This window comes from Numenius arquata, chromosome 6, assembly GCF_964106895.1.
Source record: "Numenius arquata chromosome 6, bNumArq3.hap1.1, whole genome shotgun sequence".
In the NCBI taxonomy this organism is placed as follows: Eukaryota; Metazoa; Chordata; class Aves; order Charadriiformes; family Scolopacidae; genus Numenius; species Numenius arquata.
Window position 1 is genome coordinate 3,814,547 of NC_133581.1, and position 20,224 is coordinate 3,834,770.

Below are 20,224 nucleotides of genomic sequence, written 5' to 3' on the forward strand. Positions count from 1 at the left end.
GATCCCACTGCGTACTGATAGTACTTCACCTGCCTGGTCTCCGATTTTACAGTAAGCCACGTGGTTCGGGTTTCTTTCTGAAATGACTGGGAAACCTACACGCTTCACAGGCTCAACTGGGATTCCGCTGATGCAGATGGTTTCCCATCTATTGATAACTACACCAATAGACTTTAATTAACATCTTAGGTGTTAACTTGGGAGTTTCATTTTTCATTTCCTTCCCTGTACCTACTGCATAGAATCAGTTGTCATGTGAAGTTTAGTCAATGAGAAACTCAAGAGGCAGAAACTAGATTTCTAATTTGCAACAGGAGGGACAAACACTTGAAGTTTTACGTTTGGTTTTGTGGGTTTTTTTAAGGCAGAAGTATTTTCATAGGCTGAATAGTCAAATACATAAGTTAGAAGCTTGACCATTCTCCACTAAATATAAGCTGTTCCTGCCACGTTCAGCTCTTGTAATAGTTGATAATACACAACCCCAGTTTTCAGAGATATTTTGCAATGTGAATTGGGATACAGGTTAAATTTTTTCTCATTTTATTTTATAGCCATATATAATTTCTGCCCTTCTAGATCCAGTTCTTTTTTAAATGTATTTTTAGTATGCTTTTACATTTTTCTGGTTTATTGCTTATTACCTTAGTGATACAACAGTAAGACGCAAAAGCTGTGTTATGAGGGGAAAGGAAGGAGAAGGCGGCACGTTACCCTTATTGCTTTTTAAACACACCATCTTCTGTATTAGCTGTTAATCATGTTAATATGTATTCTAGAACACAGAACCTTACACTGATAAATAAATAGAAAGAAGCGTTCTGTACCACCCAACACCTACTTTCTTTTACCTTTTATTGAAAAGAGCCACCAAATGGTGTATTAATCTAATGACTGTAGATGTTTAAAAGAAAGTCTTCGGCAAAAAAAAGTTCTTTTCCTTTTTTAAAAACACACATTACCGTGACAGGCAGTCACCTACCCATTGCTAAAAACGCCTACGGTTTCCCAAAATAACACCAAAAGGTTTTCAGCATTGCCACTATTAACGCGCAGAGTCAAAACCAGAAAATGTCACGTGGTTTACTCATTGCATCAGGTAGTTACCACCATTCAGCATTCATGAAGGCACCAAAAGAAACAAAAAAATAAAGACGACAACAAGCAGACATTGGGTTTTACCAATTTTATTTCTAGACTTTAGTTTTTTTGCTGGAAACTTGTCTGTTACAGGTCTGTTGGTGAAAATGTGCATTTCAGACCAGTGATGCCAATAAGTACAATATAAAAATGTACAAATCTGAATTGCTTGCTTACTACAGATTGTTATAATAATGTGACAAATAAAGCATCTCTGTTGGCACATGAACCCACTTAATCTGGATTTGGCCTTTTAGTACATAACAATATCTTAAAGAAATTTGCAATACACACTGCCACTCAGTGTAACACATAATAAAACCAACAAGCACTAACTCAATAATCATGTTTGGTTCAGAGACACAGAGATGCCACAAACAGAAGTGTTTTATGAGGTAAGCAGTAAGAAATGTTCCTGAAATTTGGACAGAATGTATCCAGTCCTCCTGGGTCCTGCGACTGCTAGTAGCATTGCAATGCTTTATTTATGCACTATGTAGGATCTTAACTGCATTTGCCTCAAAATGAGTTCTAATTCTGTTTTGGTTTAGCAGCATACAGGCAACAGCTAGATTATTCTTCAGCATACAACTCTGTTAGCTGGCTTATTTATGAGATTTACAGGCTTTTTAAATTAGCATTATGCTATAATTAAAAAAAAAAAAAACCAAAACAAAAAAACAACTAGTATATCATAACAGATTAAACACACAAAATACTTAGAGTTCCAGAAGATAACCTATTATACCAAATGATGTGTCCCAAGTGATGGGAAACCACATCAGGTGGCATACAAGAGTTATATTATAATGCACCTTTCATATATCAATGTGGCTAATAACACAGCTTAAAACTACTATGATAATAAACCCCAGATCAGACAAAGAATCCAGCTTTATAAAATGCATAACAACAAAAAAACTGACATTACTTGATCTTCTGAAATGTCTGCTGTTTTTAAGTTATTGCAACCTAGTTGCAAATCGCGAGACCCATTCAGAATAACGTTCGATGCATTTCCGTTTGCAGTAGAACTATGAGGCACTGTGTACGAACATTAAAACCTGGTCTAGACACGGTTAACTGAAGTATGAGGTATTGTGAAACAGGAACCTTTTTTGGAATAGAGCAGTAATCACATTAAGTAAAAATTGATCACATAAAAAATCTACAAAAAAAAATGATGTCAATAATATAATTTTCTATGAGAAAATTAAAACCTATAACATGGCAGTATATGACATTGTATAACAAAAAAAAAAAAAAAACTGATCCACAAAATAGCAGCAAAACACAATGACAAAGATACAGAAAAGCAATGTTAATTTTTTTTTTCAAACCATGCTGGGAATTTATCCATAGCAGCTCAATAAAAAGTGGAGCACCCACTCCTTTTCTTTTCTCTTTTTCTTTTTTTTTTTTTTAATTTTAAATTTTTTTTCTTTTTTTCTTTTTTTTGTTGTTTTTTTTCTTGTTGTTTTCTTTTTTTACAATCAACACCTTAGCGGCAGTTTTCTCACATACATTTCACCATCACATTCTCCTCGAGCGTCAACTTCAACAGCTATGTCCACGTCCCTTCAGCTACTTTCTAAAATAATAATAAAAAGATACATAGCCAAGATGTGCAAATTTTCTATTTGTAGCTAAATAAAAAAATGGGGCATATACTGGAATAAGAACTTCTTTCAAGTACTCCAATTTTCATATCTATTAACTATGGCGTTTTCATGGTTAGACTGCTTTTGAAAAATGTATAGGAAGGGGCCAAATAGACTGCTTTGTTTTGGGTTTGTTCTTTGAAGCGTGTCCTTTTTTCTTTAATAAGCTGTGTTAAAACTGCAACATCAAGGGTAGAAAGATTTTTTTTTTTAAAAAAGGGGCGATTGCATTATTTTACAAATCATACTGGCCTTACGAACATCCTCTGCAATAAATATTCTTTTTAGCCTTAACTATAAATTATATATTTTAGTGTTTAAAAACCTTCAGTTGTAAAACATCTAGCGACAATCCTTAAACTATGTGTCCTATATGTGAACCTTTAAGGCCCCTAATTTATAAAGATGAGTTGGCACCAAAGGATTTCTAAACTTCAACTTTTCTATAGAAAAGGATAGGAAGATATCCTGGCAATTTGTGAATGCGATTTCTCTCACTGGAACACAACCTTCGGAAAAAAAAAATCACCTCTCCTCTAACACCATAGTTAAATGCACTTGCTTTGCAATTCCAAGTTTGCGAACAAGCACTTATATATTTCCAAACCATTCCATTAAAAAAAAATTCCCACACAATAAAAGAATGTATTTCCTATATCTAATGGACTGAAAGTGCTTTGAATGGAATGGTTTTAGAATATTACGAACAAACAAAAAAAAAAAAAAAAAAAAAAAAGACTAAACTGTGGATTGAACCTGACCATAATTAGGCTGAATATCTGTGGGGTCAGACCAGCATTTTACACAGGTAACTACAAAAATATGAAGATTACAAAAATATATTATGTCACTATTTCGGTTTCTCTTTATAATAGAGTATCGTATGAGTAGTACATTGGCCTTTCCCAACAATGTTAAGCTGGAACCCTACAAATGCCTTATGCACAGGCAATCCACAGGCACAAAAAAAGATTAACATATAATAATGCTGCATACTAACATACACTAACTTATGGGTTACGTTAACCATTTATAAGGTGAAGAGGATAAAAAAAAAAACCCTAAGGAAATAAAATAAACATTTACAGATGAATTATAAAGTGACTAAATGCATAAGCAAGCAAGATACAGAAAAGCCTAGAACTGCGTTAAAGCTATGCTTTTTAAAGAAAAAAAAAGGAATATTTCATTTACTATCTAAAAAAAAAAAAAACCCTCTTCTACTTTAAAAATGGTTGGTTGGTTTGTTTTGTATGTAAGAAATCAAATCTAATACCTCCCCTGGAGACATTTTGTGTGTTAATGCCTATTTTTACAACATACAGACAAGAACACTTTAATATAAAAACTAGTTGATTATTATTGTATAAAATCCTCTATTTTTGTAGCACAAACCCCTGGGGGTAATGCAAATACTATTTTTTTCTTTTTTTAAGACAGTTTTTGGGGTATTTTTTGTTTATTTGTTTGTTTGAAGTCACAGATGGAAGGGAGACAGAGCAAGAAAAAATATAACAAGACTGGTTTTCCCTTCTGGTATAAAAATGTCCTGGAGAAAAGGGTTTCTGGGGGGGAGATCCTGATGCCGATTCCTTCTCAGATGCCCTTTCTTTGCTTTTCTCGCCAAGCAAACCCATTAGAAGAAGTCCTCTTAAATGTTCACATCTCGCACATCAGTGGGTGTGCAGGAAAGGTCTGCTTCATCCTCTACAGTCTTTGTTTCTGAAGATACGTTGTGCTGCTGTGCCTGACGTAGACTGGATTCAAGGAGGGATTCAATCTGTTCTTGGCAGGCTCGTAAACAATCCTAGAGAAGATTAAATGGAAGGAGAAAAAGACCCAGGGCCCTTTAGAAAAAAGATCACAGACCAAATACCGTTTCTTGAAAAAGCAAGAGAAATACAGGGGGGTTGGAACTCAATGATCTTCTACGGTCCTTTCCAACTCTAACCGTTCTATGATTTGAGAGGGCAGCAGACTGAAAGGAGCGTGGAAAGAGCAAGAGAAACCCTGACTGGTGAAAGCTACCCCATTTTCTGCAGGATGCAGAAAATCCAGAAATTCTGCAGAATGCAGCCTGGATCCAAACTTCAGCAACTAACTCCTCCCATCTTCCATTTAACGGCCGTGGTAAGCACCGCCATACATGGTCCTCTGGACAAACCATGAGTGCTGTTGTGTTGGTAGTCTCAGCCCAAAGGTCTACAACAGGGTCCAGGCAGGAGCTTGACACAAGAAGATATTACAGCCTGTACTACTACTTCAGCAGTTCTGTAAAAGTCCATTCATGCCATCTTTTACCTTCACTGTTCTTTATAACTTTTGAAAAATAGGAAGAGTCTGACTTCACAGCAGTGTGAATCAATCAAAATTAAACGAGTGGAGTTGCGAAGACATGAAACTGGGCTGGAGTCAGAGTTGGTCCAAGTATTGCTGATGCTGTAATGATTTCTCATTTACCATAAAAACACTTTGGCAGTACAGTCTATTAGAAGTGATGGTCATAAACAGTAATTTTCCCAGGCTGAGTTCTGATAATATAAAGTTCTTAGCTAGAAGTGCCATATATATATTTAGATATACATGCCCAAAGTTGCCTGCCAGCTGCTGCTGTGTCCAGCAGTAGGCAGCTCAGATTAGCTAACTGATGTCTAACTCGGAAAAGCATCTGAACAGAAAAATGTGCTGGACTGTATGACCCCAAAATGGAGAGATCTTTCAGAAGCATCCTCGTAACCATGCATTATAAAGAGCTGCCAACCTTTCTGTTTGCTACCATATTCACTTTGAAATCTAAAGTCAGGCTGAGATCTCTTTCCCTTGCTTCAAAAGTATTTTCTGGGAGCTGAACGCGCACACAATCCTGCTGAGTGTTCAGGAGGGCACAAGGGCCTCGCCGCTTGCACAGACTTTGGTGTGAATGAAAAGCATAAAGCACCAAGCAGGATCACGTCTCCTGTGGGGAAAGGTAACTTCCCCTAGGCACTAAACTGTATCATCAGTAGATATATCCATTTTTACTTATCGATCCACAGCGACTAGAATTGGAGAAGGCCCGTCGGCTCAACCTGTTCAACTTTCTGCAAGTTACGGTTGTGTTCTCCAGAGCCATTGCAAGGACACAAAAGGTGCCGTAAATAGGCAAAACAATCACACTACGTTTTGCCAAAATTCCTCCAGCGTGCTGTTTACTCCTGTCTTTATAACAAACATCGTAAGCGTTCCCCCAACAGATTTAACTCTGTGTATTAAGGACTTTGAAGTTTCCTTTCAGTATTGCCTTTTCTGATTTAACCTATGACATGTGTTAGCCCTTGCGGTGAACCCAGTCTTCCATGATAAATTGCCGTCAAAAGTGTTAGGATGTGCATGACTGAGAATGAATGTTGTTTTCCTGAGAGGGTGACCTGCCTGCTGTTTTCTTTATTTCCCAGTTTCAATTCTGCCTTCATTCAGAGGCTTCTTGTGTGATCTACCAGCTTTTCACTGATTCCACTACCACAAGAATCTCCTCTGCCACCAATAAGGGCACATGGCATTTGGGGTAAAATAAGATTAGAAACCCAAGCAAACAATTCTCCGCAAGTCCTTTCTGAGAGAGAGGGAGGTTAATCCTACCTCTAAGCAGATCAGACCATCAGTTACAGCTCACTGAAAACACATAACCTATGACCTTTTCTGGTTTAAACCCTAGTGTAATATTTCCTCTTGACAGAGACACACAGCGTTTTAAATGACAAAAAGAAACGCCTCATATCCTAAAGTCATCATGCTTTTGCCTCCTACATACCTCTGGCCTTCACAATAAGGTCTCTATGAAGTCCTTTCACCCCTTCTTGAGATATGACGGATCAATCCTGACTGTAAGGCTTCTCCTTGCATGTCCTGTACCACGTACCTCAGTCACACTTGGAATTAGATGTACTGAAGGCTGGTACGTGAATACGGCTTTGGGTATTTTCGGTTTTACAAATCCAGGCACTTTTGAAGATAATTCTGTTTTAACAAGGTAGCATGTTCAGTGTTCCACACTGAAAGCCCATTTATTTTCAGAGCAAAAATGAAGCCTGTTTGCTTTTTTTGGGTGGGGTGAGGGGTGTTTTGTGGGTTTTTGTTTTGGTTTTTTTTTTTTAATCCTACCATTTGCATATAGCATGCCTGAGCTCTGAAAACTAAAACCATTCAAAAGAATTTCTATAAATACCTATTCTTCTCCCTCTGGAGTCCAGTCATGAATAATTACATAGGACTATGTAATTTAAAGGTAATTTTTGACCACAGAGATTTTTTTTTTCCCTGTGAGATTCTCCGAGTACAGCATATTGTAACTGCATGTTTTTAAAACATAATCTTTACAATCGTGAACAGACTATGTCTTACGCTACAGTTGAATGAACAATTTTTTTTTTAACGTTTTAGGCATTTTTGTTCAAAATCTCTTCTGATTCAGATGACTATTAGATGAATAGTTCTTCTGCAGGGATGTATTACAGCTAGCAAAAACAACTGCAAAATACAACATTCACTGTGAAGAACCTTACCAAAGCTTTTCTTCATACTCAGTACTTCTCAACACCGAAAAGCAAATACAAAACTTGTGCATTACTTTGATAACTTCTCCCAACAACTTTTCTGCTTCACTACCCAAATTTTCAATGCCCACAGTTTGTTCAAGGTCATAAACCCTTCCTGGATTAATTAAGCTCCTCAGTGGAAAAAAAAAAAAAAAAAAAAAAAAAAAAGACAAAAAAAAGACTTGCTAGCTTAACTGATGTGGTCAAATACCTTTAACACACACAGTAGACATGATCAGACTCCAGGGTCAGATACTAAAGGAAACAAACAACAACAAAAAAGAAACTGCTTGGAAATCCTTTGTTACTGCCTGACCCGCTCTGGATAACAAGCACATGTTTGAAGGTGCCTCTGAGTAGGGGCAGGCAGGAGAGGAATTCCAATGCGCTAACAGACAGCATGGAAACCCAATCTAAGCTAGTTTAGCAAATTTCTGGCCTGGAAATGAATGTCAGGTAAAATTCAATCTGTTTGGATGATGGGGTCAAGAATAGAATGATGGAAGACAGCCCAAGACTTCTAATTGTGATTATCTGACTTCTAATTACCTCTGATCAAAGGCAAAATGGGAAACTGGACTCCTACCAACGTAAACATGAACCATAAAGGAATTCCAATCAGGTGATATTCATTTTACTTTAGATTCAGCTTTCTTTGAGACTAAAGGTAAAAAAGTGTAATTATATAACCTGAAATCCGACAGAGCAGCTGCTCTAGCTAATAGATAATCAGGGAGAATGTTAGCCATGTTATAATGCACGCTCTTAATATTTCGAGACAATCCAATATAAAGCTTATTATTCATTTGTGTGGTCTGACAAGAGGAACTCATCACTTGCGGAGCAACAAACTTCATACGCATGCTAGCGAAACAAGGCAATAGGAACTGCATTTGATGCCACGGATTGCATAGGCAGGGCTTGGGGGAAATTCTCTGTGCAGGGGAATCATGCTACGTATGAAGCCAAGCAGTTTTCTCTACTCAAAGTAAAAGGAGTGAAAAATGCTGTTCCCTTATTCCAGTACAAACACAACAGTATACATATGTGTAGGTATAATTCTATGATGCTTATTTTCTGTAGCAACCTACACAAAACCCTTACTTCTAACTCTAGCTACTCTAACACATGAAGGTATTTAGCAATGAAAGCTGGAGGAGAGTTACTTCCTTTTAAAGCTCTTAAATTCAGGTTACACAGATCGTGGCCTTGCAATGACTCAGGACAACAAAAAAAGAAATAAGCAAGGATTCTCCTTCTTGCCAAGAAAACTACCTTCTTTTCTTTTTAAAGAGCTCTGTCATCAACTAAGTCAAGTCACGTAAGGACATGCTGTTGTTCTCAAAGACGTGAGATAATCTACATCAATGCTTTGCATCAGGAATAGTGAAATAATGTTTTTGTTTGAATCAGATACTGTCAGAACAGATAGTGAGCCTAGTATTTTTCCTCAGTACCTGCTTCAGGTATCTCACGCTGGATAGTGGCCAACTATACCCTGAAATATCTACATTGTTCAGAAACTGACTAAAATCATCACGCGTACATACCGAGCTGAGCAGCATTTTACCGCAGCGTCTGAAGTTCTTGTACTATTTAACATTTCAGCACTGGATGCATATTACTTTAGCTTCAGTAATATAAATGGCAAAAATAACGTGCTCAATACTGAGGCGTTGTTAAGGTGATCGAAATAGTAAGCTGAGGTATGATATTGTCAACAATTGTTCCACATAGTCTATCAAAAGTAAAATATTATTTTGTGAATAATTAATTATGATGCATTCATTTATCCAGAAATCACTCCATCCTGTCAACAAAGTCCAATTATGCAAACCTAGTTTTGCAGTGTCTGGACTAGTACAGTTCTCTATGTATTTAAATTATTAACATGTAAAATAATTTAACAGCATCCCAAAGATTCTGCCGCTAACCACAGAGTTGTCTTTATTTGACTCATTGTCCAGTGCTTGGAGACCTCACAAGAACCTTTTTAAAGCATCTATTTATTGGTCTTCCACATTGTTACAAAACAAAGCTCAACTCTGCCCCAACTTCACACACCATTATGACATGGATCATTGACTTTAGGTCTTCCTTGTAGGCTCCCTTCCTGGCCCATTCACTCATGAAAGGTTTATTGCTTGCTAGTTACTGATGTGCATCTCCTGGAAGCTGCAGGGCAAAATGAGAGTCCTGTGAGGACCATCTACCTTGTCAGAAAGTCGTGGGACAAGCATTTGTTCCGAAAAGGAATTCAATACCAGCTACTGTGCAGGTCTAGCACGTAATAAACCAAATTAGATCATTAGAACTCTTTTAAGAAGGGCTTTTTCACACCACTTGGCACAATAAAAGGCCTCGAGAATGGTCAAAGATAAGGTCAGAGATACCACGAGGTCTCGGTAACTATTTCCTCGTCTTATTTTCAAAGTTTTGTTTTACACAGAGTCCTGGTTTAATTACCTACAACCAAACACAGTCCCTGCAACGTCCTAAATGGACGCGGGGTTTCCTTCGCTTTGTCAGATATACTTCTCTTACAGACATCAGAGCTGGATGCGGCATTCCTATCAGCCAACTGCAGCAGCGTAATCACCCATGATTAATGGATGTAAGGACAGCTAAGTAACTCGGACGGACACAACAGAACACGTTCAAAAACCCCACTCGTGAGGTTTGACTTTTGTCAAGATTTACTGTCAGATAAGCCACTTTGCAGTAAGCAGGCATTCATTCTTAAACTCTAAGGCAGGAGAAAGAGTCACTTACCGGATCACATTTGATAACTTGTGATAGGAAATGTGTGAGGCATTGATAGGAGAGGAAAGTGTTAGTGTTCCCCAGATGCAGGCCTTGCACAGCTGCTACCACGCTGCCAGCTGCGATCATGGAAGGTGGGTTTGAAATAAATTTAATATCTGTATGAAGAAAGAAGAGAGAGAAAAAAAAAAAATAAAATAAAAAAAAAAGACTGAAATGGTTGCTTTAGGAGAAGCCTGCCCATACACATATGCTCTTCTACCAGCATGGCTTCAGCTGCCAACTATTGCATCCGAAAAAGGTAGGGAAAATTGTGAGCAGAAAGGTGCCTCCTGCTCTAAATTGTTACAGGTCCAAACCTGTAAACACTTATCCACATGAGCCAACTGTACTGGAGTGAGTAGCCCTTCCTAGCGCTACGCCTGGGAGGCCACTCATCACTCCGAGATATTTTTATCATAAGCAGGTCCCCCGTTCTTCAAACGTTAAAATACTTTGCTCATGTGAATAATGCCACTGGGGTCAACGGCACGATACATCTGAGAAAACCTGTTCGTGGCGTGATCAGAGTCTAGGTGCGCTCCAGTAAGGAGTCTCAGCCCCTTTAAAGCAGAAACCTTTGCACTGACATTCAAAGGAATATAGCTTTAATGAACAACAACATCAACAAAAAGAAAGAGAAAGACTGCTTAACCCTGTCAGGAGGCAGATAATCCATATTTAAATTAAGGTTTCATCTTAAAAATGCTTTGTCTCAACCCAGTCTCTTGTCAGTGGCTGCCATCCATCCTGGCAACAGGGATTTAATGTAAATGTGGCATAACTAAGTGACGGGGGTCCCAAGAATTGGCGGACAATCAGTTACATTCTGATGTGACACCATGCTGACAAGAGGCTGGGCCCCCTTCCAGACTGCATTGCTGTAGGTCTCTCCACAAAGCCACTCCCATGATTCCTTCAGGGGCTATCTCTGCCATTTAGCATGTTTTTGGTTTGGGTTTTTTTTTTGGTTTGTTGTTTTTTTGTTTTGTTTTGTTTTTTTTTTTTAATAATAAAATAATCCACATTTTAATGCTAAGGCTCTTTCTGCCGAACAGGAATGCGTTTGATCCGTGGCAGCGTACACCTTGGAGGAGAATGAGAAACAAAGGAAGTAAGTGGCACAAGTAAACGTCTACTTTTGTGAGGAAGAAAGGGAAATGCCACATTACACACAAGAACCTGAGATACTTTCCTTCAGCTTTTATCAGAATACAACTTCCTCCGGGTTGAAAAAATATAAACCATCTGTCAAACCCTTGAATGAAATCAAAGGAACGGACAGCTTAGAGGGCTCAGTGGAACAGTTTAAGTATTAAATCATGCATCTACTTTATTATGATAAAATAACTTTTGTGTAAGTGTTTTACCAGTGAAACCAAAGACTTTGGGACTTTAGGAAAAGTCCCCTCTCTGAATCGATTCATCTACCTCTGACGTTCCATCGCAGCCCAGACCAATACCCACCTTCAAAGGGGCATTTTGCCCATCATTCTATGAACGTTCAAAATTAAACCGCCACAATCAGAATTGTGGCCAAACTTTTGTGATACACTGCCAACGAAAAGGCAAACTTGATCTAAAGTCATCTCATTTATGTTACCAGGCTTCAAATAAATTTAGTTTATCCCTTTTTCCTCATCTGCCCATTTCCGGGCAGATAGATAAATACACCCAGGTTCTAGCAAATTTCTCTCATTCCCAAAAATCGAAGCAGTCCAGACTGCTCATCGACACTATACGCGTTCCAAAGCCAGTCCCCTCACTGAAATACCGACAGACGGCTGCACGTAGACTTCAGGAACGAGGGATTTCAGTGGGCAAGCATGAACTCCACCAAGATTGGGTAGCTCAGAGGGGTACGGTGGCAGCACGGTCGCGCCACTATTTACTGAGCTCCACAAACAGAACATGACCAAAATGTGTCAGTTTAATGAGGCTGTCCCGACAGGATCACGTTTGGGATTAATATTTGCGTTCTTCTTTTAAATGGAGCAGTAAACAAGAACATGAATTCATAGTCACACCCTCATTCTTTCCAAGGTGGAAAAGTGATAATGAAGTTTAAATGACCAGTTTGTGTCTGTCCCTATAACCACTCCAGACAAGCAGCATGGACTGCCTTTTTGTTGCAACTCAACAAGGAATTATTTGTGGCAGAGGCCACTAATTTCAGCATATTAATCAGGGGGCCCCTCTCGCCTGTAATTGGATGCCCCCAAGTGAAGAGTGTGGCATCATTGTCAGCCTCCATCGCCTCATCTTGCGCTATTGAGCGCTCAGGAACAAGGGGGCTTCGGTGAGATGAATTAGACCTGACACAGCCACAATGGGGTAGGGGGCCCCATCAATTGAAGCACACATCCCCAGTAGCCTATCTGAGACTTCATCCAAAAAGAATAAACAACTTCAGCGTTGTTAAAAAGAGAGAGAGAGAGAGAGAGAGGAGGGGGAGGAGAGAGAAGAATGCCAGCCACCCTGAAGGGAGGACAAAGCAGGCATATAGGCGCTGCAGCGCTTTAAAAAAAATTCCTAACAAGGCGAGTCACCCCTTTTCCTTTTTAAATGGAGCAGCAATTCCATCCGTCTGGAGAGCTGGGGGCTATGAATGAAAATCTTTTCATTGAGGCAAATCAAAACTGCGAACATAAATCACTTGCTGCAAGATGCAACAGGTTCCAACTGGTCACATACCTTGAGACTTCCAATTTTATAAAGGCCAGAGAATAGGAGAATTGTAACGCGCTTGTTTCAAAGGGGGATGGTTCTTTCTCCATCCGAGGAGGAAAGCAACAACAATAATAACAGCAATAATAATAATATAAAAGGAGCCTGGTATGTTTTGATAACCAGAGGAACATAATGAAATGCTGAAGCTCCAATATTTGTTGCTATTCATTGTTATGCTTGTATAGAGCTGCAGTTCTCCCTCAACACTGGTCTTAACTTGGGCCAAAAGAGGCCTGCTTCCTTTTGAGCTCTCCCTGCCTTGCTCGGCCATGCCAAAGCCCCATTCATTAAGTTCAATTATGTGTTAACTTCAAACAACCCCTGGTAATTTCTTTTTCTTCTTTTTTTCTTTTTTTTTTTTTTTTTGCTTTTTCTCCCGAACCTACCACAACACAAAGACATCCTTTGGTGAAAATGGATTTTTCAAAACTAAACCAAATCAAATAAATCCACTTCTACTAGCCAGACGACTGAAGAGGGAGCTTAGAAGGAATCCCCCTCAACTTCACCTTGCAGCGTAACCTTCTACACGCTCATCTACAAACACTTCCACGGCCTTCACCTTGTTAAGCCAACTGATGGAGGTTTTTATTTTCTAAGCAAGGGTTATTCTGCCGTCTCTTCTTAGGAGCCCCTCCTTTACAGTAGAGGACACAGGCTGTACTTCAAGCAAAGGATATACTGCACTTGCCCCTGAGGCCACTTAAGCGAGTGTCAGTGTTTCCAGTGGACTTTGGATTGGGCCCCACAGCATCCAGGCAGCACAACGCGTTTGCAGTCCATCTAGGTTCATTTTGGCAAGGGGAAACACAACACAACCCAGCAACAGCAAAGCAAAGTCCAGATGCTACTCAAGCCACATGTGATCTTCACTAGCCAACAAAGAAGTCATGAGGAAAGCAAGAGGTAGAGAAAATCCTGACATCCAAAAATAACAATAAAAATACAGAGCCTAGTGGCAGCCTTCCTGAGCGCTCTTTCCCCAGGCAATATTCCCAACTTCAGTAGGGAGCTGAAGAGGGCCCCAATTCTGGTGAGCTCAGCACTGTTTTTTTAAAAGCTAAGTCAAACTCCCAGAACATGGTTCTCATTTACTGATCCATTCTCCAGCTGTGGTGTGTAGCGGTGTTAAATAAAGGCTCTGGATGTGCTTCCTAAAAGAAACATAACAACACCGACAGTAGATCAAAGTACTGGACTCTTAGCAAGTCTCCAACCTTTGAACTACTCTTGTTTTCATCCCTGTCATTGCCAACACAACAACCTAGGTTAAACATCCCCATATCCAAAGGGGAGGCCGGGTAGCTGTTCTTTTTAGCTAACAGCCGAGGAAGCTTCAAACTTAGCAAATCACGCATTTGGAGTCGCAGCAGCCTTATCTCGGTAGAATCTGGCACGGAGAGTTACGGCTGATTTTTCCCAAAACGTTGCTGCAGGTAGTTTGAAGGCTGTTTGAAGGTTGTAGCGTTCTGAACACCGAGTGTTCTTCCAGGCAATCTAATTTACGAACTACCCGTTATGCTGATGTGAGGCCCAAGATGGAGAGCAATGCCAGTATTTATAAATTTCTCTTTTACGGCTTGGTCGTTCTATCTTTAGGCCTTGCAGTAAGGCAGATTCTGTGAAATAAATTTTTTTCTTCCGAGTGCCTGCAATCTTTCTTCAATCTTTTTCACCAAATCCATCTCTGGAAAATAAAGCTACACAACATTAATTTGTGCCATCGGCCACACGCATCCCACCGAGGTTTTCAAGCGTGGATACCTCTTCCCAAGTCCAAATGCAGGCTTGATCTCTTTTTTTTTAGCACAACCGCTACTGAATATTAACATTTGCTAAAGCACTGTATCTCCTTTACACTAAGTTTTTTATCAGTGTCAACAGAGCGTCTGGCATTCCTCTTTACGTGCTACTGCAAAAGAACGTTTGCTTTGGCTGCTTTTTCTTCCTTATTCTTTTGCCATCCCTGGATCGGTCCCGCCACACTAAAAACGCGCCGAACACATTTTGTTTAAACAGAGTATCTTCCCTCTAGGACTTCTTTTGTCCCTGCTCCTCTGCTCTGTCCTGTGGGAACAGCGAGATCTGGAGAACAGAAAGACTCTTCTACTTTTTTTGGTGGGGTTTTTTTGGGTTTTTTTTTCCCTCTCGTTCCTTCCTTCCCACTCGTTAGGGTTCAGCGGGTAAAGCCGGTACATGTACAAATGCATACACACACAGAGTCCACATGCAAACATGGAACTTCAAAAGAACCAGCGCTCGCTCGCGCCCGCACGCACGGTGCCCTTGAAACCAAAGATCAGGCCTTTTTGCAAACCTGGCCTGGCCAACAGTCGGCGTCTTTGGAGGCCGGCCCCGCACATGGCTTCAGCGCAGCACGTGGTCCGAAGGGTGCAGATGGCAGCGGCTGGGTCCGGTGCCAGGAAAGCCTCTCTGCGCCGCGTGGCCCTCCTCCAAATCCACCAGCCACCGAGGAAGGCGGGTGGGAGGGGGGGAGGAACGGGGGGGACGGGATGGGACGGGAAAGGGGGTGTAAAGAGGCAACTCGAAGAGGGAAGTTTTAAAACCCCCCGCGCGGAGCTATTCAGACAAGCAAAATCTCCCTCCGCCTTTTAAAAACCGTCTTAAGGAATGAATCCATCCACGCGGGGAGGGGTTCCCCGTAGGGGCGGCGAGCCTTTTGCAGCCCCCCCATCAAACCCGGTGTATGGAGGTGAAGAAATCGTGCCAGGCTGAGCCGCCACTCCACGGCTAAGCTACAAAAATGGGGGGGTGGGTGGGGGTGTGTGTATGTGTGTGTGTGTGTGTGTGTACTTCTCCCTCCCTGGCAACACCACAGACTCGACTCGGAAGCAAAATATCTTCTGGGGGGAAAAAAAAAAAAAAAAAACAAACAAAAACCCCCAAACCAAAAAAAAACCCAAAAACCAAACAAAAAACTTACCTCTGCAAAGTAATCCACCTTCTGCAAACAACAAGGGGCAATAATCGGGGCTTAAACTACCTCCCCGCAGCTCTGGGAGCTCGCTTTAGACCACGGCTACGGGAAGCTTTACAAGCCAGGGGGTAGGCGCGTGTAGGGGAGCAAACACGCTTCGCTTAACGTGCAGGGCTCATACCTGTAGCGCACAGAGCCACAAAAGTCTGAGCATGTTTACGGATGATCTGCTTGGTGTCCTCTGCCAGAGGCATTTTAGTAAGGAAATGTTCAATGAAATCGTGGGGGGTCATTGCAGCCAGATTCCATTTCAGCTTATTCACCAGAAGCAGCTCCATTTGCTGCAAAGAGAAGAGGGAGGGAAGGGGGAAGAAGAGAAGAGGAAGGAGAAGAGGGAAAATGCGGTTAGCTCGGCTCGCACACGCTCGGACCGGCGGCAGCCGCAGCTGGGCGAGTCGGCTCCGGGGCCAGCCCGCTTCCCCGGCTGGGGATGGAGGGGGGTGGCAGGGAGGTGGTGGTGGTGGGGGGGTGTCCTCCTGCCGGCCGAGCCCCGGCTCAGGCGGGGGCCGCCGGGCCGCCCCCCGCTGGGAAAGCGCCCGCCGCTGCCCCCCCGCGGCACCGCCAGGGGGCGCCCTCGCCGCGCGGTGGCGGCGGCTCCGGCTGGGGCGGCGCGGGGGAGCGGGGGGCGACCGGGGACGGGGCGGGGGTGGGGGGGCCGGTACCGACACGGCCCCGGTCCGCTCCCCTGCCGCATTACAGCTCCTGCGGCCGCGGGGAGCAGCTCCCACCCTCCGCCGGCACGGAGGCAGCCCCCTCCCCGCCTTCCCCCGCTGTCGGGGGAGGGGGGGGGGGCCCTCGCTAATCGGCGTTTTTGGTGGATTTTATTATTTTATTATTATTTTTTTTTTTTTCCTGAGGTGATTAAAACGTGAAATTACCAGTAATTCGTCGGGTCTAATGGAGTTATCTGTATAAATGCACAGTTTTTCTGCGGTCAGAGGAATAGTTTCCTTCATTTTTGAAGCCACAAACATGCAGGTAGCTCCGAGCAATTGCAATCGGCTTTTCTTGAGGGGTTCAAACGACAAAAATCTGTCCAAATAATTCATAGCCAAGGGGAAAACTTCCTCTTCGCACTTCTGCTCCTCGCAAACCTGGAAGAAGGAGAGAGATCGTTGAAGAATAATTTAATCTAGGCGAAAACTAGGCTTGTCCCGCCGCCCTCCTCTTCCCTCCCCCCTTTTCGCCCCCCAGGCTTTGCAGGGCAAGGTTGAAGGAGACGGAGGGGGGGGTGTGGGGGGGGAATGCAGTTGGGGAAAACGGATAAATAAGGGGAAAACGGACACATCAAAGAAAATGAAAGAGAAAGTCACGAGTGACAAAGTGGGGAGAAATGTGGCGTTAAAAATCCGCAGGCGATTCATGGTAAAAAGTGTTGGGGGGGGGGGTAGGGGGGAGGAAGGGAGGGGGGAATCGAAGAGGAGGTCTGTCCCCATCTTTCCAGCCCCTTGAACAAATTTTTTAAAAAATAAAGAAAAATGAAAGCGGAGGAAAATGCGAGCCCCCGTGTCTGGGAATGGGGTGCAGAGCCGGGCTTGCCCCCGGATTTATTTATTTCGCTTTTATTTTTTCATCTAATTTGCCGTTGTGCTGCCGATTCCCCTCTCTCTGGTCGAGACACAAAGGTGGCGTCCAGCCTCATTTCCCCAGACGTCATCTTTTCAAAAAATATTTAAAAATATTTAAAAAATTATTCGAGCTCCCAAAAAAGGTTGAAAATGAAGCGGCGGGGGTCCTTTACCGAGCCCCGTGCCGATGGTCCTGCTGGGGGGCTCCTGGGAGGCCCCCCGAAGTGAAATTCACCGCCTCCCTCTCTCGCCCTGCAGCACAGCCGGGCGCGACATTTCCCAGAGCGAGGCAGGGCGCTGCGCTTTCAAAAATTAATTAAAAATAGATCGCGGGCGCCCAGGGCTTCGGAAAAGGCATGAAAATGTAGCCCAGTTCCTGGGGCTCCCGCTGGGAGCCCCCCCAGACGTGTCCCGCCAGGGGATGAGGCCCTTTCCAACTCGCTTTTCCCAGGCGACCTTGCCGATCGCCGCCGCAGCACAAGCGTGCCTTTGAGGGGTGACCACAGCTCCAGCCTCTCTTCGCGCTGAACAAAGAAACTTTCACCCTGCAACTCCCCCCAAGAAACGCCGGAGCCCCTCCGGCCGGTCCCCCTGCCCGCAGCCCCAGCGGGGTCCCCCGGCCCCCGACCTTCTTCCCCCGGCCCCTTTCCCCCGCTCCCCCCCGCAACACACACCCTTGGCTTGCTCCCCGGGACTTTCTTAATTTTTCTCCCCATTAATAAACACTTTTGCTTTGCAAATAAAAGAACAAAGATGGCGCAGAATACTGGCACGGGCAGCCACTTGCATACGTGTACAAGGATATTAATTTAAAATAAAATCCCCCCCCCCTGAAAAAAATTAACTGGCAGGGTTTCCCGGCGGCCCCGCACGGCGCGGCCAGGGGCTCGGCAGCCGGGGCCGCTCCCGGCGGGGCGGCGGACGGGGGGCACCGCCGGGCGGGTGTTCTCCGTCGGTACACACCGTGCCCCGACGGCCGGAGAAGGTGCCGGGGCACCCCCCGACCCCCGACGCGTTGTACCGGGGGGAAAAGGGGGAAGGATGGAGGAGGAGGGGGGGAGGAGGGGGGGGGGAGGGAGGGAGGGGGTGTCCGTCGTCCGCCGCCTCTCCGCGGCGGGACCTGATGGCTGCAACGGGGATAAAGAAGCGGCAATAACGGCGGCGGCGATCGTAAGCCCGGCCCGGGTCGCCTCGGTACGGGCGGGCGTCTCCAAAGCCCGAGCAACGTGTGCCCGCGCCGGGGAAGTTATTTCGGGAGGATGGGGGGGGGGGGGGGGGGGGAAGTGGAGGGGGGGGGAGAGATCAGGAGATGGGGGAGCAGCTCTCCGGCTTAATTCGTTTCGGTGCCGAAGCTTGGAAAGAAAACCCCCGAAAGATACAAACCTCCAACATCCAAGTGGCAACTATTTTCCTCATATATGGCAAGATTTCTTTCTGCACGCACTTGAAGTAGGAGACGGAGGGCGAGCAGGTCTCCTCCGCCTTCAGCATTGTCTGCAGCACCCTGTCATTGAGGAGGTTGGCATCTAGGTAGGCTCGTCGGATGGTCTCCACCTCGCAGCACAGCAGCTGATGTTCCATGTCTGCCTCCGTCGTCCTCGAGTCAGTTTTCTGCAGCAGGACTGAGTCAGTCGCTCGCTCGCTCTCTCTCTTCCCCTTCCAGGAGTCCCTTGGATGCTGCTTCTGCTACTGCCGCTACAGCCCTCTGGAGGCTGCAAAACTTTCTAACTTCCAACAAAACTCTCCTGTATAGTCCCTGTGACGTTACTGTTGTTAAGCAGAGATCAAAGCACGAGAGAGAATGAGAAAGAGAGAGAGAGAGAGCCAAAAGCAAGGGGCAGAGCCCTAAAGCCATCCCATAGGCTTCAAGTCCTTCCCCTTTGCTTAGCTTATAGAGAGCAGGGTTTTAATGCAAATGCAAATGAGACAAGGGCTTGCTTTCTTCAAGGGCAAGGGAGAGGTGGGGGAAACCCAAATTGTCTCTTCAGTGTATCATGCATAATTTTAAAAATGGAGCGAGTTCTGCAGTGGGAGCCAAATGATGAATGGGGCTAGGCCACACACAGACACGCAGGGATATAAATACAAGGAAGACTGGCTTGGTATTATTTTCCTGGGGGCGCCGGGGAGGGGGAGAGCAGGGCAGCACCAGTGCATCACTGTTCGTTATCAATTATTATTATTATTATTATTATTATTATTATTATTATTATTATTATTTTTGCTGTCACCCACGGGTACCTGCGATAGCCGTCGTTTAAAAAGGCGCGCTCCCAACCTGAACTCCCGCTCTTTGTAGTTGATCCCAAGGGAAAAAGCTTCCTCCCGTTTCCTCAGACCTACTTTTTCCCAGCCTACATGGTTCTGCCCACGCCAGAAATTTTAAAGGAATTGGGGTCTCCCCCCCCCCTCTGCCAAGATGGTGTTTTTTCTTCCTTCTTCCTTTTTTTTTTTTTTTTTAAATTTTATTTTATTTATTTATTTTTATGTCATTCCTTTCACTTTAAAGGTCTTACCCTCCAAAAGGGGCACAGAGGTGGCAGGGGACAGGGCGACAGCTAATCCCAGCCGCGGTCGGCGGCAGCCCACGCCGGGCAGGCCGCGCTCCGCACCCCACCCCCACCGCTCACAGCCACCCAGAAAAAAAATATCCCAGCAGAGCAGCAAAATGGTGGCCAGAGCTTCCTCCAGCACCTAAAGGGAGATGTGAATCGAGGCGGGAGGGGTGTTGGGGTGGGGGGGGGGACGAAG

At 43.7% G+C, this 20,224-nt stretch overlaps 1 protein-coding gene across 1 annotated transcript; it reads right to left on the reverse strand.

Annotated features, from left to right (window-relative positions):
• Positions 1 to 1,179: 1,179 nt before the first annotated feature.
• On the reverse strand, positions 1,180 to 19,328 carry CCND1 (cyclin D1). The gene is given in 6 exon segments (XM_074148411.1): positions 1,180 to 4,608; positions 10,148 to 10,296; positions 16,027 to 16,186; positions 16,784 to 16,999; positions 18,857 to 19,120; positions 19,122 to 19,328. Coding segments are annotated over 6 exon segments (1,152 nt in total). The 3' UTR covers positions 1,180 to 4,452.
• Between the last annotated feature and the right edge of the window lie 896 nt (positions 19,329 to 20,224).